Source organism: Semicossyphus pulcher, unplaced genomic scaffold (genome assembly GCF_022749685.1).
Source record: "Semicossyphus pulcher isolate SPU_LCO1_2020_fin unplaced genomic scaffold, fSemPul1.0.p SCAF_24, whole genome shotgun sequence".
Lineage (NCBI taxonomy): Eukaryota > Metazoa > Chordata > Actinopteri > Labriformes > Labridae > Semicossyphus > Semicossyphus pulcher.
Window position 1 is genome coordinate 9,837,930 of NW_027211698.1, and position 21,657 is coordinate 9,859,586.

General features: G+C 37.4%; 2 protein-coding genes across 3 annotated transcripts; both read right to left on the bottom strand.

Moving 5' to 3' along the window:
• Nucleotides 1–1,773: 1,773 nt before the first annotated feature.
• Nucleotides 1,774–4,308, bottom strand: LOC138603707 (uncharacterized). Its single transcript, XM_069675598.1, has 5 exons — nt 4,192–4,308; nt 3,619–3,921; nt 3,233–3,350; nt 2,328–2,355; nt 1,774–2,247 (listed from the first exon to the last, which is right to left on the bottom strand). The coding sequence occupies exons 1-5, from the start codon at nt 4,253–4,255 to the stop codon at nt 2,152–2,154; spliced, it is 609 nt and encodes a 202-aa protein (XP_069531699.1). The 5' UTR covers nt 4,256–4,308; the 3' UTR covers nt 1,774–2,151.
• Nucleotides 4,309–18,833: 14,525 nt separating this feature from the next.
• On the bottom strand, nt 18,834–20,334 carry LOC138603730 (uncharacterized). 2 transcript variants are annotated; one of them, XM_069675627.1, is made up of 5 exons: nt 20,253–20,334; nt 19,772–20,092; nt 19,403–19,523; nt 19,252–19,288; nt 18,834–19,165 (listed from the first exon to the last, which is right to left on the bottom strand). In XM_069675627.1, exons 1-5 carry the CDS (start codon nt 20,314–20,316, stop codon nt 19,046–19,048), a joined length of 663 nt encoding a protein of 220 aa, XP_069531728.1. In that variant the 5' UTR covers nt 20,317–20,334; the 3' UTR covers nt 18,834–19,045. The 2 variants fall into 2 exon arrangements, with proteins under 2 accessions (XP_069531728.1, XP_069531727.1); XM_069675626.1 differs by having other exon boundaries at nt 19,252–19,294.
• Nucleotides 20,335–21,657: the final 1,323 nt, after the last annotated feature.

A 21,657-nucleotide genomic window follows, 5' to 3' on the forward strand; every position in this document is an offset into this window, starting at 1 on the left:
GGAACATTGGAACAAGTCTCAGATACCCTTCATCCAAATTCAAACAAAGTAGAAACAAAGTAACTACTAGGTACAAGTACAATACGTTTCCCTGATATGTTGCAAAGCATAAGCAGCTATAGGGAAAAAACATTTTTGTGCGTGGACAAATTACATAACAAAAAAAGGGAGATGTAAATCCCCAGCAGCTATTTGATGCTTCTAAGACAGGTACAGTAAATTGGAAAGAGAAAGAAAAACAAGTCTTTTAGCCAAGTGATTCCTTGGTATAGAAATCAAGCTTCAGTGGAGAAATTATAATCTAATCTAGATTTCATTCACACTCAATCATTGTGCTCTGAAAACCAATCATTATTATGTTGTTGAATGCAATAAAATGCCTGTATTATCACAAGGAGATGCTGCATTTACTGTTTCAGTCAGGACAGCTGACTCTAAAAATCTCCGGAAATAATGCTGAGGGCATCTGTTCTGTTGACCCTTGAAAATTTCCCCTTGTTGGAAGCCTAGGAGCTTTCTAATGAGGTGAGCATCGACAAATCATCAACTGCTGCCAATTAGCTCAGACTCCTGACAATGAAGAAGAGGAGGATGCCTGCATTATGGGTTATGACATGACGGATGATCTCACCATCCACGAGACAGACGCAGTAAACCAATTATCTCAGCACCTATCAAGGCCACAGAGCTGAGAGGTTCACAAAGAGGGCAAACAACCTGCACCAACATCTGGAGAGAACTTTGGGTTCACAGCGCTCATCCACCATGGGACCATTTCCACAAGCACACACACCTTCTCTAACTTCAGCTAACAGGTGAAAAATTTGCTGCTGAGGAACCTAAGGAGAAAGAATTAAGGCTTAACCTAACGGAAAAAGCTAACAGGTGGAAGTACTTTGGAATCATTAAGGAATTAAGGCTTTACCTACACCGGAAACTATTTTAGCAACAGCAGACTTATAGCTCCTCTCTGAAGAAATAACCGCTTGTGGAAATTGTAAAGCCACACATATACTTGAGTGTTCACAAGAATTGTCGAATAAAGAAAATGAACTGAGAAGTAGAAAATCCCTCTTCATTTCTCTGAAGGGTGAATAAACTCTTGAATAACAACTGTTTCCCGAAGAGGTCACAGCCTCTCCCTGGTGAGGGTATGACCCTCCCAGCACTCTCCCTTGACAATTGAGGTTGCGCAGCCTCACTGTCGCTGTCACACAGAGAAAGGGGCAGGATCTGATTAAAAGATCTCTGGTTAAAATGACTACTACACTTCAGGCCCGAGTGGGTAGCGCCCCCAGCGACTCTCCTGACACCCCTACAAAAGGGCAAGTTCCCAAAACCCAAGAACTGCAACACATAAGAGACATTAGAAAGTTAACAGAATGAGCAGCTCTCATCAAAGAGGAGGGAGTTTTTGATCACATCGCCTATTCATGCTTACTCTGTGAATGAAAGCAGAGCGTTAGCAGGGGAACACCAGTGACAGAAAACAATAAAAGCCTTGGTGTTGAAGCAGAAAATCAAACCTTGTTTTATGTGGGGAAAAAAGGAAACGATGGATCATAGTTCCAAGAAAAACAGAACAAAAACAGAGTGGTATTGTATTTGTTAACCTAAAGCATCACTTCCTTGCAACTAATGCCAAATAAAACCTGCATTAAGGACGCTTTATTATTTGAATTTAACCAATTCAGCTCCAAGTAAAATAATTGATAATGTGAAAAATGCAATTTGTTGATGAAAGTAGATTAAACCAGTAAACACTGAGCAACAACTGAGTTTTATTTGTCAGAAAGCAACTTAATTGTAACATACAATAACACTGCGATTCCGTTATTTCACTCGGTTCAAGAAATTTAACTTGCAATACAATGCAATACAGTACAATGGTACTGGTACAGTACAATGACAGTCACTGTGAGAGTGAAAACACTGACGGGGATACCGTGAGAACAAGACAGAGTGAAATACAGGATGTTGTTACAAAGCAAAGTAGTGCCATCTTGTGGACAATCGGCCTTGTTTCACAAAACTGAACATTCATGCCTTGGGAATGTGACAACGCAATTATTATCTATAAACAACATATGCATAAGAATAACAACTCTACAAAATATTTCCTGCATGCCTCTCCTCACTGGGAAACATGTTTCAATTGTTCGGGTTGGAGCAATGCACTCTGGCAGTTGAATAAAGGCCACTCTCTCTCTGTATGAATGTGCTGTACGGCTCGATGTCAAGAGGCTCCTACAGACAAACGTATACAATTGGGAAAAAATTAGTTCAAGTTCAATGAATCGCAAAATGAAGATTTTTCCGTACAGTACCATGTTTGGAGGGCTGCTCAGTGGTTTTCTGTAAAGTTAAACAACAATGCATTGGTAAGTAAATCTTGATTATTCACAAGACAGCAACTAAAACACCATGTTGTTGAAATCATATTGAATACACACATATTGAAACTAAGATCCTGATTGAAGACTTAATTGCAATTTGTTATTTTAAAAGCAGATCAAGTGTTGTGGGAGTATATAATGTATTAAACATTGATTTGACTGAATACAACTTGACAATGTGAGAGGGGGTGCTGTTGTACCATGTTGTAATATAAGCGCAGCTGTGACAAGGGTACGAGCCTGCAGGCCAAATGCTGCAGATAATCACAGCCGTGATGACACTGAGTACAGCAGCATGACCTAGAGTGTGATATTTCATCAGCTCTACAAGCATCATGTCGTAGTACAAAGTAATAACAGATTACTAGTTTTTGTTTATTAAATCAACCATTTGGCTTCACCAACGCAACTAGTTCCCAAATTGACCCTAAGTGGACTTTTACCAAACATTTTCCTGCACATTTTCCTCAAACCAGATATTTTATGGGATGTATATTCATCAGTATGTTTCCAATTATAATGCAACTGGTGAAATAAGAGTTTTTTGACATTTTCTTTGATGGCATGTGTGGTTGTTTTATCTAAACAAAGACTAATTGCTGTTACGTTAAGCAGAAAACCTGAAGTGGAAGGATACATATAGTTAAAAGTCCCAGTGCTGTTATACTCTATATAAGAACTCATACATTGCTCTTGTCCAATCACATTACTTGGTCAGCACTAACAGGGTAAGTAAGTAACTATTTACACTATTAACTAATAGTAATTAATAATAGTAATAGTATAGTAATTATTTATCAAAAACATATGTTACAAATATTATAGTAGTCCCTCACCTGTGACGTATTCTGCTGTAGATAAATCCAAGGATAACTGCAGTTATAATAACAACTGTAGTTGCACCAAACAAAGGAAAAACATGATCACGTGCATGATTTCCAGCATCTTCAGACTCTAAAAGTTTGAAAGAAAAAGTTAGAAATGTGACACCAACGTTTCGTATTTGTAAAGACACATAAATAGGCTACTGCGTGATGAATAAAGCAACATTTAATATGGTTTTCCTGGAATCTGCAAAACAAATTGCGCAAAGCTAAGAAAAAGCAGACTTGGCCTTATTACTGTATGCTTGATCAACCTATAAACTAAGAACAGGTATCATATGATCATACAAAGAGAATCAGCTTCAATTTAGCCAAAGTATGGGCCAAAACATGTTTACCTTTCACAGTGATATTCAGATGGGTAATATACGTTCCATTAGTAACTGAACAATCACAGGTGTAGATCCCACTATCCTCTGATGTTAAACCATTCAAATGGAGAAATACAACCTGATTCTTTGTCATTAGTCTGAATCTTGAGTCACAGTTGTGCTCAAAGTCATGTCCTTGTCGATAAAACAGACCACACTCTTCTCCCCCTTTTCTGATCTTACACACTATCAGTGTAATTGTATTCAGTGTGTCATTGGTGCATAATGGTGTGACATCTGGTTTGCTCCCAATGGTCTTCACAAGAGTCACTGCAAACATAGAGAATAGCTTTTAAATTACTTAGTCCTGGGTTCATGTAGACGTTTAGTAAATAACATTCCCGAGAAAGTCTCAATCATAGTGTTATAATCAAATCGATATGAAAGTAAGTCTAAGTTAGCGATTGCTGTACTTTTTCCTTTCTGAATAGTTGAACACTAAATTTCACCATAAAGACAAGGCAATTGCAGAAAATGTTGAGCTGTCTACTTTAAACCAACAACAAGAACATAAAAGGAAAAGTAGTTTCTGTACGTTACCTTCGCTGTCAGAACACACCACTAGTAGCAGAAGCAGAACAAAGCACAGCGTCCTTTTTGCCATAATAGTCAAGACTCAACTGCTGCTGTCTGAGCACAAAACTGCACTCTAGAGAACAAAAGAATCTTGTTGCTCTTTGGCTACCTAAAGTGCAAACTCTCACAGCGGTAGTGCGAACTCTTCTATAAAGGAAGTGTTGCTTCACGTGCTTCTGCTTTCACTTGACAACTCAACAGCATCTTGTAGTTTGCAATAAGTCCTCAAGAGCCATACGTCACATAACCCACTTAAACTGACATGTTCGCTCTTGTGGCCCTGACATATTTAGAGGCTCGAGCTTTGGCAAGAATAGAACGCACTGTGGTCTCTGCAGCTCAGTGAAACTATGACCGTCACATCTTTCACAAGGAAACCAGTGTGTCATCTTCTCACAGCACTCGTATAACCTGACAACTAGGTGTCAAAAAGACTTCACACTTGTTGCAAGTAAATAAGGGTAACAGTACATTTCTTCGGTTCTTTCCAACCTGGGCCCCATTTTTATATGTTTAGGTGTGTAAATGACTTTCAGGTTCAAACCCTTTAGCAATTGCTTCAGCTAGCAGCCATGACTCTGCTATTATGGATGCAATGTATTTTTTGGGGCGATTACTGGTGAGCAGAGAAGTCTCTTCTCTCCCTCTCTTTGTTGTCTTTCCACAATCTCAAGGACTTCTTGGTCTGTATACACCGGCTCAAATAAAAAGGGGAAGACACACCTAAAATGTCTTAATACAGCCCAGGTTGAGAAATTCAGACATTTATTTTTCTAATTTAGAATTTTGAACGCTGTATTTGAAAAACTGTACTTTGGTGCAAAATGCAGTGTGCAGGAATTCAAGATTTTGGGACATTTGCCTTCAAATGAGTAAGTAATTAAGTAAAGATTATTTGGTATGGCACCTTTCACAGAGCAAGGTCACAAAGTGCTTCACAATATTACACACATATATATATATATACACAAATATTACAAGAATGATAATAATAGTACCAGAAGCACAGAAAAGGTACAAAGGTACAATATTACATCAGACAATCAAAAGCCAGTTTAAAAAGATACAACTAAAGCTGCTTTTTAAAAGCGTCAGTAGAAACTGCAGATCATATGTGCATAGGAAGAGTGTTCAAAAGTGTTACAGCCACAAAACCAAAGGTACAATCACCCTAGTTTTCAGTTGGACACGAGGTACGACAAGTAGACCTTGGTCAGAAGACCTGAGAGACAACAGTTTAATTTAGCAACGTTTCTTAAGTTAAAGAAACATGAAAGGGTTAATAACTTAATATGCTGATCAAATATGACTCCAAGATTTTTAAGGTTTGACTTTACAGAAGAAAGTAATCCAATACAAGCAGTTTGTTCCAATGACTTGATTTGCCTTGACTTGTACGATGGAAACTCTAAATCACTAAAATCCTTGGATGACTGTGCACCAAACAAGCTATATAGTAACAATTCTCGACTTAATAACCACTGCAATAGTTTTATATCAAGCATTTATGGACAAACTAGACAAGTGCAGTAACAACTTAAAGAATATACTATTGTTATAGGAAGATACCTCCCATATCTGATAGAGGATAGCCTCTTTAATAAGTAACATAAGTCCTTATCTTCAGCATGAAAACACTGTTGGGTGTGGTTTCAGATGTACTCCTGCTAATCAACCTTCATGTTCTCAACACCCTTGTGGCCAAAAATAGTATCTCCTCACTTCCTTGTTATGCTGCTGGTCAATTAAATACTTATGACAGTATTTCTCTTGTTATTATGTCAACATAAAAGCAGTCATTGTACCTCTATTTCCCCAAAATTACAATCTTCTTGCTTACTGTGCACATAAACATGTTCAGTTGCAGACCTTGATCATTCTACATCAACAATGTTGCTTAAAAACCTTCATATACAAAAATGCAATAATTTCAACTCTCTCAAAGAACTGAAGCCGACCACCTCAGTAGTCCAAGAAAACACACATATAACAGTTATTTTGTCTTGATCCTTTGGTTGAAATGATTGCATGTGTTTTGCAATGTGGATCAGTCTCTCTTTAATCTCTGTCCAATTTATTTAAATGTCAAGTCGTATATTGTTATTGGCTGCATTTCTCTGGTGTCGTGTTGGTCATGCACCCGGTAGATTGTCTGGTAGAGATCACTTGCTGGGTGCTGAAGGCTTGTGTAAGGGTCGTCTGGGTTGTCTCCCTGTAAAAAAACAAAACATCTTGATGGGTCATAAGTCAAATCAATTTATATTGAGACTGAAACAAAACGTATAGATTTCTACTTTCAAGGTTTGAAGATATGTAAGAATAATTTACGCACCAAAGATTGAGGAGTTTCACATTCAGATAATCCAGGTGCGCCTGAATTTGAACAGACCCATTAAATTAAAAGAATTATCACAGTAAATTGATCAACAAACAGACACTAGAAAAGTCAAGTGAGGGCTCAAAGCTTATTATAATAAAAATGAAAAGCACTGCAAGGAAAAGGAGCATATGCAGCAAATGCACCACAGCTAATTTCTAATAATAAAGATGATTTTCACTTTTTCTTTGAGTTTTTAGCTGTAAAGACAGTGAAGAAAGTTACAATTATAAAAGTCTTACCCATTACATTTCCTTGTGCAGATAAATCCTCCAATAACTCCAGTTATGACGACTATAGTTACACCAAACACAGCACTTCGAACTGGTATCGCTGTTAAACTGCGTCCATCTTCAGCCTCTAAAGGATCGTTAATAAATAACAGAAAAGAGGCACTGTTCAATCTATTTGAGAAATACGGAATAGACATTATATTTCTCAACACAGTGTCAGGATTAAATATTAAAACTTACTTTCTACAAATCAAATACATCATGTTTTTTTTCAGTCATATTTTATATCTGCTTCTCCGTCTCTCAGCACTTTTTAACCTGCATTTTACACATACAAAGATGAAGCAATGAACACAGCTTTTATAATAACACTTGTGTCAAAGTAAGTCTCACTTTAATACCAAGATGGCAAATATACGTTCCATCAGTACTACAGGTGTAGTTGGCCTATTTACTGTATGCTGGATTTAACCTCTAAACTTTAAGTACAGGTATAATACAGGCATGCTAAAGGAACAAGCTTACATTTAACCAAAGTATGGGACAAAACATGTTTACCTTTCACAGTGATATTCAGATGGGTAACATACGTTCCATCAGTAACTGAACAATCACAGGTGTAGATCCCACTATCCTCTGATGTTAAACCATTCAAATGGAGAAATACAGTCTGATTCTTTGTCATTAGTCTGAATCTTGAGTCACAGTTGTGCTCAAAGTCATGTCCTTGTCGATAAAACAGACCACACTCTTCTCCCCCTTTTCTGATCTTACACACTATCAGTGTAATTTTATCCAGTGTGTCATTGGTGCATAATGGTGTGACATCTGGTTTGCTCCCAATGGTCTTCACAAGAGTCACTGCAAACATAGAGAATAGCTTTTAAATTACTTAGTCCTGGGTTCATGTAGACGTTTAGTAAATAATATTCCCGAGAAAGTTTCAATCACACTGTTACAATTAAAACGATATTAAAGCAAGTCTAAGTTAGCGATTGCTTTACTTTTTCCCTTCTGAATAGTGAAACACTAAATTTCACAAGAAAGACAAGGCAATTGCAGAAAATGTTGAGTTGTGTACTTTAAACCAACAACAAGAGCATAAAAGGAAAAGTAGTTTCTGTACGTTACCTTCGCTGTCAGAACACACCCCTAGTGGCAGAAGCAGAACAAAGTACAGCGTCCTTTTTGCCATAATGATCAAGACTCAACTGCTGCTGTCCGAGCACAAAACTGCACCCAGGAGGACGAAATAATCTTGTTGCTTTTTGCCTAAAGTGCAAACTCTCACAGAGGTAGTGAGAGCTCTTCTATGAAGGAAGTACTGCTTTACGCGCTTCTGCATTCATTTGACGACTCAACTGCATCTTGTAGTTTGCGGTACAGTTCTCAAGAGCCATACGTCACATAACCCGCTTAAAGTGACATGTTTGCTCTTGTGGTCCTGACATTTTAAGGGGCTCGAGCTTTGACAAGAATAGAACGCACTGTGGTCTCTGAAGCTCAGTGAAACTATGACCGTCACATCTTTCACAAGGAAAGCAGTGTGACATCTTCTCACAGCACTTGTATAACCTGACAACTGTAAGTGTTAAAACACGTCATCTACGAAATCGTATACAGCCATGCTTTCAGCAATAGATTCTTGCTAGCAGTTTCTCTACACAACTTCAAAACTCTGCACTCAAACTCTGACTTTCACCATCATTTCAAAGCAAGACTTCCCCTTGACTAGGAGTGTACTTTACTCAGTTGAATACCATAGGGATGGTTTAAGAAATCTTATCAGACAATGTGAGCCTGAAAGTGGCAAAACAAGCAGCTTTAGTGGACTCTGCCTGCTTGCCTGTAATTGCCCCAAAGGAATATGTTGCAGCCATTACAGCTGACTCGAGGCTGCTGGCTGAGAAATCTATAGGTACAATTCCAAATGGGTTTAAGCCTGCAAGTCATTTACACACCTAAAAATGTGTAAATATTGCCCAGGTTGAAAAATTCTGGGAATTTGGGAAATTCTGGGAAACAAAAGATATATAGAGGCATCATATTTGACTTGTTAACCACTCAAATAGTTTTGTATCAAGCATTTAAGGACAAACTAGATGAGTGCAGCAACAACTTAAAAGAAGTGGGGCCTAAATACTATTGGATATTGGAAGATACCTCCCAAATCTGATAGATTTGTGTTGCTTTGGCTTTTGACAAAGCTGTACCTCACTTTTTTTGCTGATTTCGTCCTGTACATGCTTAAGTGGTGGTTTTTAACAAAAACTCTCACCGTGCTTTCTTTTGGTCATCTGTATCACTCACTTTAAATGTTTGCCCTGGAAAATGTAAACAAAGGCAGCGTGCAGTTAATCGCTTCGTCTGACACCAACCCCCCAGCCAGCGGTTTCAGGCATTAAAAATAACAATATAGAAATAATCAATCTTGTCTCTAATGATCTGGTTTGCTTTTGTAGGTCATATAGAGTAATCAGAATAAATTTCAGTCAATTTCATAACCAGCGAAACTCTTTATTGTTTTAAAACACTTTATTGTTTTAATGTAAACAATCAACCTTCACATACTTAACACCTTTGTGGCCAAAAATAGTATCTCCTCACTTCCTTGTTATCCTGCTGGTCAATTAAATACTTATGAGAGTGTATTTCCCTCGTTTCATATCAACATTAAAGCAGTCATTGTACCTCAATGTGCCAAAATGTACAACCTTCATGTTTATTTTGCACATAACAATGTTCACTTGCAGATCTGTATTATTCTACATCAACAATGTTGCCAAAAAATTCTTCATATATAAAATTGCAGTTATTTCAAATCTCTCAAAGAACTGAAGCTGACCACGTCAGTACTCCAAGAAAACACACATACAACAGAGTTATTTTATCTTGATTCTTTGGTTGAAATGATTGCATTTGTTTTGCAATGTGGATCAGTCTCTCTTCAATCTCTGTCCAATTTATTTAAATGTCAAGTCGTATATTGTTATTGGCTGCATTTCTCTGGTGTCGTGTTGGTCATGCACCCGGTAGATTGTCTGGTAGATATCACTTGCTGGGTGCTGAAGGCTTGTGTAAGGGTCATCTGGGTTGTCTCCCTGTAAAAAAATAATGCATCAAAAGTCAAATCATATTAAAATGAATGTTTGAAAGTGAAAAATAATGTAAATTAATATTTTTCCGTGATTGCAAACATCAAACTTTCGACTTTGAGTTTAAAGGTGCACTATGTACGATTTTACATGTATTCATCAATCAAATATTTTTTATTGCCAATGTGAGAAGGGATAGTAGAGGAACTGACAAATTGAGACTTTCCCAAACTTCCTTCATTGCCTCTAACAGCCTGTGGGCTGATTTCTATATAACCCACTCGGGATGACTTTTCTGCAAAAAGAAGAGGATGTGACATATATGCGTGCTCGCGAGTACCTCTGCCTAGAGCTCATTCTCCACCACTACAGTCAACAATGTGCAACACAAGACAACACAAGCTGGGAAATGGAGACGGATAAGGCCAACAAACGACTGGCATCCACAACAACACCAACACAAACTACACACAGGGCATGGTAGGGCATGCAAATCATGGAGACCTTCGATTGCTTTTGGGGTTCAAAACAGACCCAGAACTGTCCACACGTTGCAAGCTTGTTTTTTAGCTCTGTATTAAGTTAAACTTATTGTTGTCATAGAAACAAAACCTGCATGCAGTGTCTTTTCTCTCACAGCACAAGCGCTTCATCCCAGCTCTCTCCAGCCACCCTGCCCTGCTAATTTTCGCTAATGCTTGTGATGATTTGCTGGTTTGCTGGCATAATTTGCTGTTTGGTTACTAGGCACAGTGCCAGCTTCATGCAGTGTATTTATGTTAGAGCTAGTTGGCTAATCTTAGCATGTTCACTAAGGTTATGACAAATAACTAGGACACTAGGAATGAGGATTTTTTGAAAGTTACATATAGCCCCTTTAAAAAGGTATAGAATGTGAGAATACATTACACACCAAAGATTGAAGAGTTTCACATTCAGATATTCCAGGTGTGCCTGAACTCGAACAGACTCTTTAAATTAGAAGAATTATCACAGTAAGTTGACCAGCAAACAGACACTAGAAAAGTGACGGCTCAAAGCTTATTATAATAAAAATTAAAACCACTGCAAGGAAAAGTGCAGCAAATGCACCACACTTATTTTACCATTATAAAGATGTTTTTCACTTTACAAGTTTTCCGCTATAAAGACAGCACAACTGCAGATAAAAAAGTTACAATTATAAAAGTCTTACCCATTACATTTCCATGCGCAGATTAATCCCACAATAACTCCAGTTATAATGACGACTATAGTTACACCAATCACAGCACTTGCAATAGTAGTCGCTGTTAAACTGCCTCCATCTTCAACCTCTAAAGCATCTTTAAGAAATAACAAAAGAGGCACTGTTCAATCTATTGGAGAAATACAGAGTAGAGTCATTATGTTTCTCAACAGTGAATTTTAATATTTCTCTATCTGCACATATTTAATATCTGCTCCACCATTTCTTCACACTTTTGAAATCTGCATTTTACATCTACAGAAATTATGCAATGAATATAGATTTTATAATAAAAGGTAAATCAAAACAATTAAACCGTAAAACTTTACCAGTCTACACTTTTCCTGCAAAATATATTGACAAGGGTCTAAGTGTCAACATCATATTTCAGGTAAAAATACGTTAAAGAAGAAGTGGAAAATTACCTTCTCGAACTAAGTCAATGTACGAGACTGATAAATACTTTGAGACACATAAGCAAGAGTATAATAAAACATTTACCGTCCACAGTGATACCAAGATGGCGAATAAACGTTCCATCAGTGCGTGAGCACTCACAGGTGTAGTTCCCACTATCTTCTGGTTTTAAACCAGCCAGGTGGAGGAAAATAGTCTGATTCTCTGCCATTAGTCTGAATCTTGAGTCACAAGAGTGCTCAAAACTATGTCCATGTTGATAAAACAGTCCACATTCTTCTCCCCCATTTCTCTCCGTTCTAATCCTGCACACTATCAATGTAATTATAGCCAGTGTGTCATTGGTGCATAATGTTGTGACATCTGGTTTGCTCCCAATGGTCTTCACAAGAGTCACTGCAATTAAAGGACAGAGCTTTTGTATGACACAGCATTTGATTTGTCATAATTTGTAAATTACATGACAAATCATGTTTATTTTAACGTCCACTGCATTACAGAAAAGATATTGTAGATAGCTGGATAAGCTTTTTGAGTTAAAACTAATTATAACTGGCTAAATAAGAAACTGCATGTGACTGTTTAAAATGAAAAGCTCCTTTACAGTACCTTCGCCTTCAAAACACAAACACAGAGGCAGAAGCAGGAGACCACACAGTGTCAGTTGATCCATTATGGTCGACAGGTCTGAGTAACTCAGTGTCTTCAGGAAACTATACCCAAAGGGGAGGAGGGCTTTAAATGTAACAAGTACAAGAGGTAACAGGGAAGTGGTTAAGACAGGAAGTGAAAGTTGGAAGTGAACGTATTTAGTAGAGACAATCCGTTTTATTTTTGTATTTCTAAAGTGGTCAGAAATCTGGTCAGAAATCAGGGCAGATGGGCAGAACCAATAAATGAAGCATATAGAGCATATGACATACTTGTTGACTACACCATACCACACAGGATTTCACAGTGACTATTGTATGCGTTTTTTGGCCTTGCGAGGAAACATACTGCAGTTGTGCCTTTCTTCATAATAATGAATTTACAGATTTTCCTTTCAAAAATGTCAGAATAAGGGCTTTTTTAAACTCTATTTCCCCAATCAGCAATTCTTAGCTTAACTAAACTATCATCCATAACAGTCAATAATTAAACAAGTCATAATCTGATGTTTATTAACTACTATTTGACTCTTTTATGAAAGAAATATCACACTTGAGGGTGTGCTGCTATACTGAATATCAGCATGTCTGTGACCGCACAGCTGTGCTGATATTTCGTTTAACTTGTGTGATATTGCTTAATTTCACACTGCAAGCAGTTGTGCTACTTTCTTTTGGTCCGATAAGATTTTTTGTCACATTTTTATATAAGACTGCACCCTTAACTAGTCAGTCGACTTACACAGAAGAACAACTAAGGTGTCACACATAACAAGCTTTCATAAAGGAAGTACACTTGGAGGCAACTGAATTGGTGGCATTTTCAGTTTTCTCTATAAGTTACAGACGATGAGGAAGAGGAAAGACACATTTGTAATATCTTTTTGTGGAGCAATGACAGCTATCCGAACAGAGATGTGTGGATTTGGAGTTAGAATCAGGGGTCATGGAATAATCCAACATTTCAGAGTGTCAAGGGTTACGTTTAACTATACCTGTCAGCACTTGTGCAGAATTGTAACAAATGTCAAACTAATGGGATGCAAAAGTGAGGAGTCTCGATACGATTGTTCAGACTGAAGCTGCATTATGAAAAATCAATCATAATCAAGAAGATCAGAAACAATATGACGTGTTTTTAAAATAATGAAAAAAAGGATAACTCATTATTTTACAAATCATGTTTATTTCTGTACCAAAATATATAAATGTACATGTCCAGCAAAAACAATTCATGGATTAATGAATAAGTAGATTGAGAGAAAGTAAGTTGGCAGCTACTTTGATAACTAGCTCTTTTCAATGCCAAAACAATTAATGGTTCAGTCTAAACAACTGTTTTGAAATTTTTCAATTCTTTTAAAATTATTCAATTATTAAAATGTATTTTCAATTATTCAGAGATTTGGATTGTTAGTTAGACACAACATGCATTGCTAAGGAGGCTGATGGATCTGTATAATTATGACAGTATTACTTAATATCAGTGTTGTGACCAAGTCATCTTTGCTCAAGTCCCAAGTAAGTCTCAAGTCATTTGGTCCAAGTCTCAAGCATGTCTCGATTCGTTTTTTCTTGGGCAAGTCAAGTCAAGTCAGTATCCGGTCTTTATAAAGAGAAAAGACAAGTATTAGTATCTCGTCTAATAATGATATTATTGGCCAATTTATATAACCTGTTCAAAAAGTATGACAATTAGGGGCGCTGGTATAGCTCAGTTGGTAGAGCGGGTGCCCCATGTACAGAGGCTATAGTCCTCGTCGCACTGATCGCAGGTTCGACTCCCAGTCTGCCGATCATTTGGTGCATGTCATCCCCCACTCTCTTTCCCCAACATTTCCTGTCTATCTTCAGCTGTCCTGTCAAATAAAGGCAAAAGCCACGAAAATAATCTTAAAAAAAAAAAAAAAAAGTATGACAATTAATTGTATCTGTATTATCTCGGCACAGACGCAGCCATGATGATGGTCTGGTCTGAGACCATATTGAGTAGGAACGAGTACGACTGATGAGGCTTCTCTTTGATGTTGCGTGTTGCCATAGCGAGGAGTTTGACTGACAGCCAGTCCTCCAATCATGACAGCCACATACTGGGGAGCTTTTTGAGTCGTCCAATCATGATTCCCAGTTTGCGCTGCGTAGTAGTAGTAGTTAGAATAGTTAGAAACTTGATAACATTGAATTATGTCGTTTTATATTTTACAGCTAACATTCAAACTCATCAATACGCGCAAGTCATCCGAGCCATCATGCCTCAAGTCAAGTCAAGTCTCAAGTCATCAAAACAGTGACTCGAGTCGACTCAAGTCCAAGTCACCGTCCAACTCTCAAGTCCACATCTCTGCCTAATATTTTCAGAATTTCTACAAACCAAACAATTTATTTCGGTAAAAACAAAGTTTCAAAGGTTTTCATAGATTTCCAATCTTTGCTCAGTCTCTGCATCATCTATTTCCTGATTAACAAAATGTGCAGTCACTGTGTAGTCGGTGGTGGTATTGTGTTGATGGTGCACTGAGGAGATAGTTTGATAGAGGTCACTTGCTGGTCGTTGAAGGCTTTCGTAGGGGTCATCTGGGTCCTATGGAAACATTAAATTTTACTGCGTCATGTTTCAGAAGTCTGAGTAAAGTAAGTGAAATGCAGATTTACCAAATAACCTCTTATTTTTCATCACTGTTAACTTTAAAGTAATAACCTTAGATTTTAAGCTAAATAAATGTCTGTTGAGGCAATATCTCTTGCCGAATGAGGTAACACAATGGTGATTAAGCCACTGATGTAAGCCTTTGCATTAGCATTATATAGTATTATTATAGACTGGGTGTCTGTGGTGACATTCACAGAAAAAAATCACAAGTGCCCAGTTAGTGACGTCACCCAGCAGTGGTTGGTCTGCCAGAGAGGGTAGGCGAAGCTAAGCGGCTGCTTTTCCGCTCTCTGCAAGTCTTGCAAGTAAACAGTAATCGGCTATTGCTGAACAAACAAAGAAAAGATTGATGACTACAGATACACCTCAAAAATAAGAGAAAATCTAAAGAAAAAGGAATAATTTCGATGCTCAGATGAAGGCAGTCTGAAAAGGAAAGCGACTGTCCAACCGTAACAAAGGGAGCCAACCGTAGATGTAGACGTTTTCTGGGACATATTCACCCGTAGTTGCCATTTATCACCATAAGATGCCACCAAATAGAATGAAACTGAGATGATCAGATAAAGGACTATATAAGAGAAAAATCAAAATGATCTTTAACTGCTAGACGAAACATTAAAAGGATATGTCTTTCTAGCTGGTCTGAAAACAACATGAACAATGAGACAAGTTAAATCATCCCTTCTGTCATATAGGCCATTAGGAAATCTTGCTTTGTTTGCAAAATTGCAAATATTTCTTTTTTAAAGTTAAAATATGCAATACACCAGTCAGAAACAAATCAATTACAAGTAATTGCTTTGACTCTTGAACAAATAAAAAAATTGTCCAATTCTGACGGCTGAAGCCTAAATTATCTTCTAAATTTATTTTGCAATGAATCAGGAGTGCGTATTTTGTCCCCCATTGCTCACATTGGAGGAAGATTAGATGGAGGAATGATTACAACAAGCAAAAACTCTCAATGTTCAAATGTGCACCTGACTACTGGAAACACAAAAGCCTAGCTAGTAAAGACTGGTCTTACATACCTCATCTATATCTGTTAAGTCATTTAATGATCACAGGAGCGTTGTCACGGGTCTCGAGTTTTAAAAAAAAGCTTCCATTACTGTTACAAAATCTAATAGGCGCTGTGGTGGCCTCGTGGTTAACACATGTTGCAGAATGTACATTGTGAGCGTAGCTTTCAAGACCGAAAGGGGTGCTTTGTTACATTTTATACTACTTTCTCTATCCTTTCATCATTTACTGTCTGCAAAAAATAATTAAAAATCTAACATTACATTTTAAAGGACATGTACTATGTTCAAGAATGCATATGTGGCTCACCAAAGAGCAGGGGGGTTCAGACACAGATAACCCAGATGCTTTTGACCTTGTATCGGCTCTGTGAATAAGAAAAAGATGTCAGATGTCATGTTCTGAACTTTGCAACAAAACCCACATTACTGCTGTATAGAGTATACACAAGTTTTTTTCAATAATGCAACCATTATTTTACAAGGCTTTAAATGCAAGGACTTATAGAAAGTTTTACCAGCAGTATTTTATGCTCAGGATACATCCAAGGACAACTCCAGTCACAGTGATAAATGCAGGAACGGCAATCATAATGTGGGTTAAAATCCAAGGGAAGACTTGCTGAGAACTGCTGTTGAACTGTCCATTTGATTCTGCTGGATTCGTTAACATACAACAGGATTTACTTTCCACTGTGATACCGAGGCAGAACATTTATTTTGAATATTCATATATAACTACTTCATAGCTTTAGCCAAAGTGTAGGAGAAAACATTAGTGATTACCTTCCACGGTGATATTCAGATGGGTAATATACGTTCCATCAGGACGTGAACACTTACAGCTGTAGATCCCATTGTCCTCTAGTGATAAACTGGTCAGATTGAGAAATACAGTCTGATCCTTTGTAATGAGTGTAAACCTGGAGTCACAATTGTGGTCAAAGTCGTGTCCTTGTTGATAAAACAGATGACGCTCTTCTACCCCTTTTCTGATCTTGCACAGTATCAGTGTGATTCTATTCAGTGTGTCATTGGTGCATATTGGAGTGACATCTGGTTTGCTTCTAATGGTCTTCACAAGAATCTCTGCAAACGTAGAAAAAGGTTTGAATTACAAATTTTCCTTTTCTGTCTACACAAGAAAAGAAGGATAATTTACAGGAGAAAGTAGGATATGTCCTTCAAAACTCAAAGTTAAGACAATGATTACTAGCTACATACCGAACTGTTGCCTAAAGTTGCCTAAATTATATATAACAAAAGGCTGCGGTACAGTACCTTCAGAGTTGAAACACAAACACAGCGGCAGAAGTAGAACAAGTAGAAGTAGAGGTGTCCATCGATCCATGATTGCGAAATCTGAACAACAGTATTGCTCTCAGTAAGGTGGGCCCCTTTTGCAACCTAAACCCAAAATAACCTACAAGTATCAGAGCTGATAATGTTGCATGCTAAAAGGGAAGTACAAAACATGACTTCCTTTACTTTCAAGTTAAAACTCTCTGTGGGTGAATCTTTAATACTTGTTTTAACATACTGTGAGAAGTTTTCAACTGGTTAATGAGACCATCAGGAATGAGAGTACTTCTTTTATTTACTTTCAATGCTTGGGGGGTCAAAGCCATTTATAGCACACTGAAAGAGCATTTATTTACATTTCCGCTGCAAAGATGTACCTTGAGTACTAGGTAGACAGTTTAAAGGGGTTTAAGAACCTACTAAGACGTACGGGACAGGTTAAGCAAAGAATCAGTTAATGCTTTGTCCACAGGGGTCCACCAAAATTGACCTCACAGTTGCTTGAAATGACGGACTCCATTTGGACTAAAGCTTCTTCTTGATGGAAAAAAGTCCAACCATGACAACTTACCTAGGCTGAGATAGCCTTAGTATCATATTGAAAGAAGAGTGAACAGGGGGGAAAAACTAAAGATTAAGCTATAAGGATCACTTTATATTCATTACAATGATGAATTTGAATAATGATGCAAAGTTTGTGAGAATAATCTAAATTGTAACAACATTTGTCTTGATAACCGTATTGGATTTATCAACATTTTACTTAAACAAATTAGTCATAATTTTCCATCTGTCTCAACACTGCAATAAATGCGAACATCATCCAAAGTCATCTTCATTCTGGACAGTTTATATTGGATATGCGTCAAGACCTTCCTATAAACCTGTGCAAGTGACTAAGTTAGAACAGTGGACCTTTGGATAGTCATTACACCTACAAACTTTAATCTTTATTGAAGACAATTCAATAGTAATTAAAGTTTTTAACTTACAATGTTATTTACGCCTATTTATTTAAGGATTATTTGTCGGCATTAGTACAGAACGACTACTACCGTTTCCTCATTGCTGACAGCGGTGATGTGTACTTTATAATACATAATATCATGTAACCTTCAACCACGGTCTAAAAAGGTGCTGCAAGTCAAGTTGTCTACTGCAGAAAGGCTCGAGCTGTGTAGTCTATTTAAAGCCGCCTTTCTGCAGATCACTGTGCGAAGGAAGTGCGAAGGAGGTGGAGAGGCGTCCGCAGTGTCACGGGGGCAGCAGAGAAAGCCGCAAGGTAGATTTGGTAAGGACAGAAAGTTCATGATGGAAAATCACAAACATGTAACGCGGGGGCTTGATTAACTGAAGTCTGATTTTAAAAGTAACAAAAAATCCAACAATCCCTTTTTAAATCACTGATGTGTTCAGGAGAATTAAGACTTGTAATATCACACAGCAGTTCAGAGAAAAAGAGAATAATAGGTGCATTGTCAATTTATTGTATATTCAGAGTCCATTTTAGAGATGCAAGGGATGTTTGTTTTAAAATAAACCTGTATTTATTCATAATTAGTAATTATTACAGCCTAGCAGCATTTTGTCAAACTTAAAAGCTCACATAGAGAGAACATGACACACAATTCCTTCACACACACACACATTTATTAAAGAACAATGGGCTTCTTTTACATACAATTTGCAAAATTAATTAAATTTATAGAAACAATTTTAGAATGAGAAGCACTTAGCAAAATAGTCAATTTTATGGACACAAGGTCCTGTTGCACTTGTTATTCAATAGAAAATAAAGTACATATTCTACACTTAAACCTCTACACAAGGCATCTTTAAGTCTATGCCATCCTAGGTGAATTAATCATATTAGCTTTACGACTGGGCAATCTGAGAAGTGAATAAAGTCCATTCTCTCTCTGTAAGAATATGTCGTACGGCTCAATGTCTTCCACATGTTCCTGCAAGAACACGTAGTTTAGATACATATTCTAAAATTAAAATAAGAGCAGACATGAAGTAGGAAAAATATTTTAGGGCACAGTACCGTAACTGGGAGATTGGTCGGTAGTTCATGAAGTCTTCTGTTGCTTAAACAGAAAATAACAACAGAATTTTTATTCCGTCTGCATTGTGATATTATAGGAAAAAACATGGTGCTAATTTCTTTACTTGACAAATAAATATTAGTCTCTTACCCATGACGGATTGCTCTGTGGATAAATCCTAGTATAACTCCAGTTATAATGCTGAATGTAACTACACCAGTTACAAGAAACATGAAAGGCATTTCTGTAATGCTGCTGGTGTCTTCATCCCCTTGAACAAAAGAAAAATCCCCGTCAGAAAAGAAGCATGGCTATTTACTCTATTTTCAAAGAAACATGAAGATATAGTATGATTCAATTTAAATGAGATATATTATATTGTTAAGTACATAGTTTATACCTAGTTTTTTTTTGAGTAATTACCACATTTTTTTTCCATTTACCCTTACAAATCAGACTTTTAATTTTGTCGACCCAAGTTAATACCATGATAAATAACCAGAAAAATAACTTACTTACCTTCCACAGTGATGTTCAGATGGAGCTTATTTGTCCCGTCAGGGGTTGAACACTCACAGCTGTAGGTCCCACTATCCTCTGGTGTTAAGCCGGTCAGGTGAAGAAATACAGTCTGATTCTCTCTTACGAGTCTGAATCTTGAGTCACATTCATGCTCAAAGTCATGTCCAAGGCGATACATCAGACGACACTCTTCTCGGTGGCTCATCTCAGTGTGGATCTTACAAATTATCAGTGTGATGATATTCAGAGTTGAGTTGGTGCATATCGGAGTGAAGTCTGGTTCACTACCAATAGTTTTCTCAAGATTCTCAGTAGCCGCTTCAAACAAATAAAAAATCTGTATAAATTGGTTTGCTGAGTTGCCATTTAATGTATTTTTGTGAATTAAATAACCTTAAACATTTTTCAACATGAAAGAATGACCAAATTACAGAACAAAGACATTTATGTTACTTATAATATAAAACGGGTACAGTACCTTTGTTGTCGACATAAAATGTTTGCATCAGAAGCAGAACAAAGAACAGTTTGCATCTGTCCATACTGATTAAACTTCTGAACAACAGTTCAAACTGCTGCTGTGGGTGTACAGTAAACTGAAGTGTAGGTAGGAGGACAGACCCACCCATGTCTTTGCACGGTTCTCTGTATACATAAACCTCAGACCCTCAAAGACACAAGGTGGTGTAAAGGCTTTTGAAAAGGAAGTGCAAGACATGACTGCTTCTGCTTTTATGTTATTGCATGCTTCAACAACACAGTAAGCATGTCATTAAGTTGAGAGTCGGTATCATTAATTAAAAATAAGTTGCTCTACTGGCACAAAATACAGGCCTTTAATCTCATAGTTATGTGGTTCATGGATAAAAAGGCAACCACGTTCAGCTAAAAGCAGTAGTTCACCAGTGTCACCAGAAGAGTAAATACATTTTTAAGGAACCCACAACAAAGCAGACGCTCCTTACTGAAGGTCGGGCACATTTGCAGGCCTTCCTATGCACCTTGGCTCCAAGTCAAAGACCAAAAGAGCTGTTTTAAGGATTTTCTGTCAGCAGTTAAAACTTAAATTCTTCCCTCTCCTGAAGCAGAATCAGCAGCAAGTGAGCTGTGGCTATGGCTGGGTTGATGTCAATCTTAGAACCCATCGACAACCAAAATATTTTTGAGGCTTTCACTGTAACAAGTCATTATTCAGAAAAACAACAAGAAACTTCTTGCTCACAACTTCCTTTTTCGGTGAGTTGGTCAATGGTGACAGTCAAACAGGCAACATGAGATGGAGAATTAAGTAGGAAGTGAGATACCATGTCAGGACTGGATTGTAAGCTTTACACATTATGCAGATGTCTGTTTAAAGAGGTTAACAAAAAGCTTTATCATTGTCAGATAAAATCAAGCAGGATCCTCCAGTGTTGAAAAACAAAGCCAATGCATAAGAGCAAAAAAATGCAGTTCCTCATGTGGCCACTTGAGGCTACAGAAACCAAGAAATAACATTATGGCAGATGGGAAAAGGCCCATTTTTACAGCAGAAAAAAACATATTTACAGCCTGGTACAAAAAAAAGGTTTTGTTATAAAAAGCTAATTTTATTGTACAAGATAACTGTAGGGGGGGTGAATTTGGTTATAACACATTCGTTTTAATTATATTAAGCCTCAAATCATAGGAGCCGGGTCACCTGAGTGACCTGAGTGGATACTGCTGGCTGTCTGCTAGATGTCAACACAGACACACAGTCACTGAACTTAACTTCTCCTGTTTGTGTTGTTGGAGCCTTTTGGGGATTTTTTCATTCAAAATTTGGACAAATAATCTGTCTCTCTCTCTGTGGGATTTATGGAACTTTCTGGCCATGCAAGAAGTATGTGCTCCAACTCCGG

Bases quoted from the DNA above. Each gene is read 5' to 3' on its own strand.
- LOC138603707 (XM_069675598.1), bottom strand. From the start codon at position 4,255: ATGGCAAAAAGGACGCTGTGCTTTGTTCTGCTTCTGCTACTAGTGGTG. The intron at 3,922-4,191 runs GTAACGTACAGA...CTATGTTTGCAG, and splicing joins GGTGTGTTCTGACAGCGAAG to TGACTCTTGTGAAGACCATT. The intron at 2,248-2,327 runs GTACTGTACGGA...GTTTGTCTGTAG, and splicing joins TGAGCAGCCCTCCAAACATG to GAGCCTCTTGACATCGAGCC.
- LOC138603730 (XM_069675626.1), bottom strand. From the start codon at position 20,316: ATGGACAGATGCAAACTGTTCTTTGTTCTGCTTCTGATGCAAACATTT. The intron at 20,093-20,252 runs GTACTGTACCCG...ATTTGTTTGAAG, and splicing joins ATTTTATGTCGACAACAAAG to CGGCTACTGAGAATCTTGAG. The intron at 19,295-19,402 runs GTAAGAGACTAA...TTTCTGTTTAAG, and splicing joins CACAGAGCAATCCGTCATGG to CAACAGAAGACTTCATGAAC.